Genomic DNA, 10,308 nt, shown 5'->3' on the forward strand with positions numbered 1-10,308 from the left:
CTGAAGATCATGCATGCGCTCAGACGATCTGTGTAAGTTTCTGGTAAGGATGAAGATAATTGAGTGCAGCTCTTGGTTTTCTACATATCTTCAGCATCACAGACTTTGCATAAGGTCCTGAGTCCTTCTGCTCCATTCAACTTAAGTCCCCGTTACACACTGCGATATCGCTAGCAATATCGCTGTAAAGTCACCGATTTTGTGACGTTATAGCGATATTGCTAGCGATATCGCTGTGTCTGATACTTACCTCCGACCGTCTCCCCCGCTGGTTATCGCTGATCGCGCGAGAAGCTCCTGGATCATTCCTCGGCGGCCGCTTCCTGCTGAGACGACGAGCGACGCATGGAGCCGGGCGGGAGGACGCAGGATCGCTGCGTCTGACAGGTAAGTAGCGATCCCCGTCCCCAGCGATGTTGCTGGTGAGATCTGCCTGTGTGGCAGCTCACTAGCGACCACCTAGCGATGCACCAGCGATCCTGACCGCGTCATATCGCTAGTCGGGATCGCTGGTGCATCGCTAGGTGCAACGGTACCCTTAGTCTGAACAAGGTCACTTAGCCAGAGAAGAACGAGGACCGGGGTCCTAATGATTGGTGGGATAGGTGATAACGCGGCCCGGAATAACCCTTTAAAATAGTGTAATAATTTTAGCAGCAATATAACACTTACCTAACAGTAGAAGCAAAAGTATCACTATCAGGACCACAAAGAAAGTATTCCCATAAGTTACTGCCAGCTGCACCAGGCGAGATTTGAAGATTTTCTGCCATCTATAAAAAAGTAAAGTTGCCATGTGTAATATTGTAGTGGTATATCCAGCTTCTAGACCCACCATGATCACCTGTATACTAGACTGATTGGGGCCAGCATCAGAAACAGAAGATGTGAGCAGAGAAAGGAGAGATCACAGATTGGACAATATAGGACAGGGTAATGAAAGAAGCACAGCATATTTCAGAAGAAGAGTCTGATGATCTTTAAGGCTACGTTCACACGCTGCAGGTTTTTTTTCTGTTTGTTTGTTGTTTTTTTTTAACATATGCAAAACCTGCTCTCTTGCCAGTTTTTAGCTGCAGGTTTGCAGCATTTTTGTTCTCTTGTGCATGCTGATACAGTTTAGTTACTCCCAAAAAATCCTGACGCACCTTCCTTAAGGTTTTGCACCAAAAACGCAGCAAAACCTGACACCGTTTTTTGCTGCGTTTTTGCACTTACCCATTACTTTCTATGGGAGAGAAAAAAAACGCTGCAAAAACATTGAAAGACGCGACATGTTGCAGTTTCCAAAAACTGCAGCAGTTTTCCAAATCGATCAGGAAAAAAAAAAAAAAAAAAAAAAAAAAAAAAAAAAGTGCAAGCATGAAATTTCTGAAGTCTCACAGTTTTGCTGGTACTGTAAAACACAGCCTAAAATTTGCATAAAAAATGCAACATGTGAATATAGACAAAAAGTAGTAAAGATGGTGCAAATTTAATTGCAGGACCTGGTCTAGTGTTTAGGTCAGTATCCTGTGGCCATCGTACAGCAGTTTTGAGAGCCACCTTTCACCTGATGGCATCCCCGCCCTGGTGTGAGGTCATCATTGCAGTATGACGCACATGACATCACGCCAGGAATGTTAATCAAAAGAAGAGCAAGGTAGGAGACAATTCAGAGGACTCTGATCCAAAACCGAGCTGGCTGCTAAATTGAGTCAGGGGAATCAATTTGCTCAAAGCTGAAAAAAGGAGGTATGAGAAAGACAAAGAAAGAAAGGGGAAAAAAAAAAAAAAAAAAAGGGAGAGAGACATTTTAATAATAAGGTGATTAGTTAGAAGTTATAGTTACCTTGTGGGTGAAATAAAAGGAATGCAAAGCAGCAAGACCAAAAACACCTCGGCATATAGGAAGCCGGCCACCGCCGTCCACTGGAGACTCATGGCTCACCCACTGCAATCACCTAAGAAGAAAAGTTCAGAAAGTCACTTCAAAGTACACCTGAGGATATTACCCTCTTTACTGCCGCCACATACAAAACAGGAAAAACAGATGAGCGGCATTTGTTTTGCAAATGAGATCTCTGGTCAACTGACATGCTGCCTGAATAGGGTGCCCCGCACAAGGCCGAGGGCGCAGCGCCCCACATGGGGAGGGAGAGAAAAAGCAGCACAACGCATATTGATAGACATCTTCAGATTTTTAGTATTGTTTCATTGCTAGCCACCTAGTGGTGAATTTGAAGCTATCCTCTTATATAGAGCTTCACAAATCACAGGTAGCCAAACCTCTTGTGTAAATAATTATAAACAAAAGACTCACTGGCACTTCCAAGCTAGTGTGAATAGGTGCAAACTTAGGAGCAGCTACCTCCATATACAATATACAAAAAAATACAAAAAAAAGTTGCACTCTATCGTGCTAAATCATGTCAAGGTGAAATATATGAAAATATATGAAATATGAATAGCTATACGGCTTCTGAAGATTAGAAAAAAAATAAATAAGACGCTTTGCACATAATTTGGCCATGTCATGCCTGCCCATCAACCAACGTCAAGGTGGTCTCAAAAACTGATGGGTCCCTATCAATGTGAATACTTCTCTTAAGCTGGGATCACACATGCAAGAAACTCTGATGAGTCTCGCATGTTAATACCCGGCACTCAGATCGGAGCGTGCAGCCGCATAGCAATACATGCAGCGGCACATTCAGCTGCAAAGAAATACATGCAGCTGAATGCTTCCATCCAAGTGCCGGCGGCAGTGCTGGGTATTAACGTGAGAGACTCGTCTGAGTTTCTCGCATGTTAGTATGAGCCCTTAGGCTGATATCTGAATTCCTGTTTAAAAGTGTATACCTCTCTCAGTAAAGCCTCTATTTATGTGTAGGTAGGAACCTGTTGTAATTAAAATCATGTTGCCGGCTTATAATTCTTAGGGTATGTGCACAAAATCAGTAAAAGCCGCGGGTTAGACACTGCGTATTTTTAGAGCGTCCAAATGTTATAGCATAGTGGATGGGATTTTAAGAAATCCCATGCCCACTATGCCTCCACAGACTCATCTGGCTTACCTGCGGAGATGGACATGCGGTGCGTCTCTTTAGACTGCAACATGTCAATTTCTTTTGTGGAGATGCTAGTTTCCATAAGAGAGATGTCACCTATAAAACGTATTGGATGCAGTGAATCCACACGGTTCAGTGATCACAAGCAGATTAACCTGCGTTCAATAGACGGCAGCGCTTTGGATGCAGCATATATTCGTTGCATCCAAAGCGCTGCCACTTCAGGATCGTGTGCATCACACTACAAGGCTGCTGAACGAAAAACAAATGCTAAAAAATAAAATAACCAAACTCAACCTGTGCACAATTGGTGGCACCGTTTGACAAGAAGGGGAAAAAAAAAAAAAAAAAAAAAAGGAAGAAGTTCACTGCCTGTCTGAATGATATGACAAAACACTGAGAAAAAACAGAGGATGTAGAAATATCTGAGCTTTATACAGACTTGATGGTGTGATGGATTGCATTGCTGTCACAAGGCATTGCAGCACTGCTGGCAAAGGTGCTACATCCCATCCAAGGCTGGCACAATGCCAGCGCCGTTCTCATAGCATGTAATTATTACTAAATATTTGCATTCCCCATGATAAGAGTACTGCAGCGCCTTTTCTCTCTGTGTTGTCGTTCCTTAGGTATTACCATTGTACTTCGTCACACGTCAGCCCGGATGGGACAATGTTTCTGTGATTGACAATGGCAGCTTCCCAGTTGACAGAATAAATTTCCAGGAGTAATAACAGAGGAACATCACAATGCAGAAATTTACTAATATATATATAAGCTTCACATAGATGTTTAGAAGAGTTGCACACAAGAAAGGTGGCCAGATCTTGGAAAGCAAAATATCAGCTCATGCTTTGACAAAGTCTGAAGTGCGGCTCGCAGATGTCTGACAGATAGCAGCACCAATCACTAACAAATCATTAATGAGAGGAAGATTGAAGCAGTCAAAATGACTAAAAACCTCATGCAATCTAGTCACAGTGTAAAGGTACTGTCACACTAAGCGATATCGCTAGCAATATCGCTATAACTTGTGACGTTATAGCGATATTGCTAGCGACATCGCTATGTCTGATACTTACCTACGACCCGCTCCCCCGCTGGTTATCGCTGATCGCGCGAGAACGTTTAGGACCGTTTCTCATCGTCAGCTTCCTGCGGCGCTTCCTGTGGAGAGACGAGCGTGGAGTCGGGCGGGAGGACGCAGGATCGCCTAGTGTGACAGGTAAGTAGCGACCCCCGTCCCCAGCGATGTCGCTGGTGAGATCTGCCTGTGTGGCAGCTCACTAGCGACCACTTAGCGATGCACCAGCGATCCTGACCGCGTCATGTCGCTGGTCGGGATCGCTGGTACATCGCCAAGTGTGACAGTACCTTAACAGGGGTTACAGATCAGACTGAGAACCCAGGGAAGGAATTTCACATCAATATTTGTCACCGCAACGATTTCCAAACTGCGGCTCACTAGCATGCCCCAACCGCTGCCCAAATGACGCTATGGCTGTGATAGATTTTATTTTTAAATCCAAAAGAGCAGACCCTGGTGCTTGGCAGGTGGTCCCCGTGCCCAGGTCTTCCCTTAAAGCAAGGTAAAATGGAAACATGTTATGGGGGTCTCAGCACCTGCAACCCATAAACTAGTTATCTGCCACGACTGGCGGACATACCAGAAACCGTTGTGGTTAAAAAAAAAAAAATAAATAAATAAATAAGGGTGCAGCCCAAGCAAGTTGCATAACAAGCTTGAACAGATCACAGGACCCAGTACTGATAATACTGTGCGACATGGACTATTAAACAGATGTAAGGATGCCGCCCTGCCCCCCTCTTGTGGGGATATCGCCCATGGAAGAATCTAGTCACCAGGCTTCTGATAACAGGAGGGGGCAGAAGGGTTTGCAAGCCACCACAAATAATTAATTTTACCAATGGGCTGGAGGAAAAGTTCTGCTATACTTAACACCAAGTTACGCGAATCTATCAGTCTGACACCCTGACAAGCCCCGACATAAAAAGATTAAAAAAAAAAAAAAAAGATACGCGGGGTTGGCAAATACGGTAAATGGTTTGTGCAATACATTGCAACTTTTTGTAACCAGAAAACTTAAGAAAAAAAATGAATTATCCCAAAAGTTTGTGTCTGATACATTGACGGAGAATGCCCCTTCCTCCCCTCTCAGTGATGATTGATGGGCTCCATGTTCTGTGTGATTACTGATATAAAATGCCCATCACTTTCACAAACATCAGGTAAAGGTCCAGTATTAGCAATAACTAATTCTCACGTCCTATAAGGATGTCTGTTGTCTATAAGTCCTATTAAGACACCCAGACATCAGAGAGGGGGCTCCCTCACTAAAACACTCCACCCCCTATAAGATACAGCAACAATTCTGACAGGCTCAGAACATTGTGGTCATCCATCAATCTCAATAGCTTCCATGTAATACTATTCGAAAGTGTAAAGGAACGAAACTTCCTCCAATGAGATCAGCTGACTGTCTGGGGTTTCAACATCCAGTCCTTATGATGATCTTTCCCCCCCCCCAATGAACCTTTAAAAGGATTTATTCACATTTTTAAAGGATTGTCCAGGATTAGGATTTAAAAATCAAAGCTGCCTTTGTACAGACCGCACCAGCCCTGCCACACGAGTTGTGTTCAGTATTGTAGCTGTGTTGTATTCACTTCAATGAGGCTGGGTGGCAATAATGGACACTGCACATGGCCATTCAGAGGTGGCATTGTTTCTAGAAGAGAGCAGCAATGTCTTTCTTATCCTGGGAGAAAACCCTTTCAATCTGTTGCCAGACACACCTAGTAGCAGTTGGGCCCAAACATTCGAGCTGACAGCTATTGTTCCCAGTTTCATATATTTTAAAAGGGACTGTCAGCACAGAATGACTGTTCAAACCAACCACAGGCGCTCACTGCTTCATGGCGGGACCAATCATTTACATATTGCGACAACCATGAATAAGGCTCGTATGAGCTGAAATGCATTGGTTTTCATTCACATTGGTTGGAATCACCTTTCACTGTGTTTTTATATTTTCTACAATAAATTCTGGATTTTATATTTGTGAACCTGCTACCAAGCTGGATTTCCTTTCTGGTTCTTCACACACAGCCGGATCCCCGGCTTCTCCGTGCGTGTTTCTCAGCAGGATTGATGATGCAACGATGTGGTGAGCTGGCTCTCCATCCCCTTTTTCCCCGTATTGGATCATAGTTTGAACAATCATCCTGTGCTTATAGAGTCCTATTCAGGTTAAAGGTAGACTGAAGTCCTATCAGGTTCAATCTATAGCCTAACATGGTGATCCAGAGGAAGGCACCCCACGCCATGGGCACAGCCTCACTGCTCTTACAGCAAAGAATGTGCATCTGTGATGATTAAACCTTCTTTAATCGAGAAGATGCCCACTTATCACAGATTCCCCATCAACATACCATCATTTGTTTTTAACAAGGAAAGAATAGAATAGAATACTTGTCACCAAAAAAACCTCTTGCAGCGTTTTATCTCCCAGAGAACAAAACTGTCCATTGACATTATCGGTTTATCGAGGCAGAAGAAGGCAGCACAGTATACGGGCCCATTGCAGTCTAATAGTTTATGACAATGCGCCTGTGACAGAAGCAGCCTGCTGCTTTGAAGGTGGTAGTAGCCCCTTGAACTGCAGCACTGCTTGTACATAGTAACAGTTAGCAAGGCCAAAAAAAAAAAAAAAAAAAAGACATTTGTCCATCCAGTTCAGCCTATATTCCCAGATCTATGTCCTTCTAAAGAACCTAATCACTGCAATATACAATATTGTTACGCCCAGGAAGACATCCAGGCCTCTCTTGAACCCCTCGACTGAGTTCGCCATCACCACCTCCTCAGGCAAGGAATTCCACATTCTCACTGCCCTAACAGTAAAGAATCCTCTTCTATGTTGGTGGAAAAACCTTCTCTCCTCCAGACGCAGAGAATGCCCCCTTGTGACTGTCACCTTCCTTGGTATAAACAGATCCTCGGAGAGATATTTGTATTGTCCCCTTTATTATACATGGTTATTAGATCGCCCCACAGTCTTCTTTTTTCTAGACTATTGCACTTCCCAGGTCAATACGATTAGTCCCCAATCCCCACAATTTTAAGCGTGCCCTGAAAACGCATTTATTCAGACTGGCCTATCGCCTCAACACATTAACCTAATCTATCCCTGTGTGGCACAGCCAAAAGTTTTACCATAACCTGATTTCCCGCATCATGTTCCCACATGCTTTATGCATCCATTAGCCCTCTGTGTCTGTACTGTTACACACTTAACATTATGGCTGGTCCATACAATCAGGGCAACTGTTACCACCCACCTTTCGTGTCTACCTCTTTCCTCATAAATTGTAAGCTTGCGAGCAGGGCCCTCTTTCCTCTTGGTATTTGTTATAATCTACTGTATGTGATTATTGTTATGATGTAATGTCTATTGTCTGTACAAATCCCCTCTGAAATGTAAAGTGCTGCGGAATATGTCGGCGCTATAAAAATAAAATGTATTATTATTATAGACTAAATAATCCTAATTTTGCTAATCTCTCTGGGTATTGTAGTTCCCCCATCCCCTTTATTAATTTTGTTGCCCTCCTCTGTACTCGCTCTAGTTCCAGTGCACCAATGGTATGTCTAGTATCGGCCAACTTACATGTAAGTGGTCCCTAGACATTTAAGGTATATCCACAGGAGATATGGTGAGGGTGTGGTGTTTGTGTGTGTGTAATATATAGTCTCCTATGTTGAAAATACCCCTTTCAGAATGTTCTGTTAGGGAACATGACACCATAGAGGGGATCCACATTCAAACACCCCCTATGCCCCATAAAGGCGCTGCAGTTGTCGTGGCCATTCACTATAATACTGTATCAAGGAGTCTGAAGGACTTCCCCTTTAAGAGGTATTAGGCAAGATAAACTATCAAATACATAAATGCAGAACCTCCCCCTTTACACCATGGCTGCCCTGCCATGCATACATACATGATATTATATCACACTGGTTAATACAGGGTTAACTCGTTCCCCAACACTCCCGCCCGGGAATATAACACGCCACCCCACGCTCACCGTGACAAAGCTGCACGCTCCGCAGTCACTGCTTCTCTCTGTCACAGAAGCAACTACTTGTAATCTCCTCACCTGACGCGTGACACCAGCACTTCCTGTTTCCGGTTTGCAGTCCAGCGCAGCAGTCTCACAACGAGGCTTGGAATGTATAGACGGTTTTTTGTTTTTTTTTAATCACAACAAACTTTATTGTTCTCTTTGTAGCACTGCATTCAGTGTTAGTAGTAGAGCAGCAGTGATGGCTGCAGAGTCTGCAGTGTATTATCACTCTCAGGCCCATGGTTATCTGATTATAGACTATGACCTGTGACCGATTACAGGATTGTTAACCACAGTGTTTTAGTTATTTATATTCCACCCACACAAAAGAAGCTAGGACACGTCTTAGGCCGGGGTCACACTGGCGAGGAATACGGGCGAGTGAGAGGCGCTAAAAGCACGCATTAGACACGGACCAATGATTCTCTATGGGGTCCCTCGCACCAGCCGTATATTTCTCCTCAGTATCCTACGCTCCGTGCCACTCGCAGCATGCTGCGATTGTCAGCGTACTACGCCCGTAGTACGCCAATGCAAGTCTATGGGTGCGCAAAAAATACGGATTACACACGGACCACACATGTGACTTGCGAGAAATACGCACCCGGTGTCTTTTAGCAAAGCCGGCAATTCAGTGCGCGATACAGTAAAATCACACTGACAGGTTTAATAAAGAAAGAATAGATATAGACACATAGAATACATATATATATATGCATTCTATGTGTCTATATCTATTCTTTGGTTTGTGTTATAAAACCTGTCATAGAGCTCCATTATATGTCCAGTTTGCAAGCCTGCAAGAAAATCTCGCCATACAGATGACATACGGAGCACTGTTTAGGGGACATTCATCCGTATTACGCATGTAAAATACTGACCGTATTTTGCGTTGGTTAGTGTGACCCCGGCCTTAGAGTTGTAGAGATCACGGGATGGATAGAAATGTTACTGATCTGTAAGTGGTGGAAAAGTGGAAAGATTTTCAGTGGACGTCTATGGAAGGTTCTGCCGCTGAATGCACTCTGGTAAATCATCAAGATCCGCTGCTGGCAGCTCCTGTGTAATCACCAACCAATGATATCCCAGATGTGCTTGATGGGAGACAAGTCCGGAGTCTCTGTAGGCCATAAAAGCAGGTTTAGGACATGCAGCCCCTGCTGAGCGCACTCTTTACCATTATGATAATTGTGGAGACACAGGGTCAGTGAGTGCTCTATTCCACAGGCACGGCTGTCTTTAGTAAGACTTCATGGACCAGGTCTCATCCCACCGAACGCCCGCTCGCTCTCCCCTTGGCCAGAATACCACTCCCACGACACAGGATGAGAGTAACACAGTGTGGCAATAATTTACTGAACCATCAACACACAATAAGGGTAGTTTCACACGTCCAGATAATTCCGGTACCGGAGCTATCCGTGTCCGTGTGCATGTTTATGCCATCCGTGTGCTATCCGTGTGCTGTCCGTATCCGTGTTTTTGAAAAATTATTTTCAATGTTAACCCTTTGACTTTTAAAAACGCACATGGATTGCACATGGACAGCATCCGTGTGCGGTACGTGTTTACACAGACCCATTGACTTGTATGGGTCCGTGTGATCCGTGCTGTTGCACAAAAACGGACATGTCAGCGTGTTTTGCACATGGACACCCGGTCCGTGAAAACACACTGACATCTGCATAGACACATTCATGAGAATGTGTCTACGTGTGTCAGTGTCTCCGGTACGTGAGAAAACTGTCACTACACGTACCGGAGACACTGGCCTAACATATAGAACAGTCCCAGCAAATACCCAACATGGCGCACAATATAAAGAGTCTCAACTTCCCACTGACTCGCTGGGATCAGAGCTGCTTCCAGGGCCGAGTACCCCACCAGTGCCACCTCCCATTGAGTCTCCCAGGACGCAAACTCTCGATTTTTTGTTCACACGCAGCAGCTTTACCAATGAGCTGCAGCTCATAATGATACATGTAGGAGATTTTTGTAATCTATAGCAGACAGTGAACCCAGAAGCAGAAAATACAAGTACATTGGATACAGCAGTGTATTCCTTTGTACCTGTATTGTGGGCTGAAAAAAGTCAGATTTTTGTCCTATA

General features: G+C 44.2%; 1 protein-coding gene across 3 annotated transcripts in view; it reads right to left on the reverse strand.

Annotated features, from left to right (window-relative positions):
- Positions 1 to 9,216, reverse strand: part of BCAP31 (B cell receptor associated protein 31) — an 86,702-nt gene extending 77,486 nt beyond the window's left edge. The window contains exons 1-3 of one of the 3 annotated variants that reach the window (XM_073590925.1): positions 9,080 to 9,216; positions 1,832 to 1,943; positions 673 to 773 (exon numbers count right to left, since the gene is read on the reverse strand). In XM_073590925.1, coding sequence (XP_073447026.1) covers positions 673 to 773; positions 1,832 to 1,923 — 193 coding nt within the window. In that variant the 5' untranslated portion in view covers positions 1,924 to 1,943; positions 9,080 to 9,216. Of the gene's footprint in view, positions 1 to 672; positions 774 to 1,831; positions 1,944 to 8,159; positions 8,375 to 9,079 lie in introns of those variants that run through there. The other 2 variants (XM_073590924.1, XM_073590922.1) reach the window with 2 other exon arrangements.
- Between the last annotated feature and the right edge of the window lie 1,092 nt (positions 9,217 to 10,308).

Source organism: Dendrobates tinctorius, unplaced genomic scaffold (assembly GCF_039654945.1).
Source record: "Dendrobates tinctorius isolate UK_male_01 unplaced genomic scaffold, ASM3965494v1 ptg000120l, whole genome shotgun sequence".
NCBI lineage: Eukaryota > Metazoa > Chordata > Amphibia > Anura > Dendrobatidae > Dendrobates > Dendrobates tinctorius.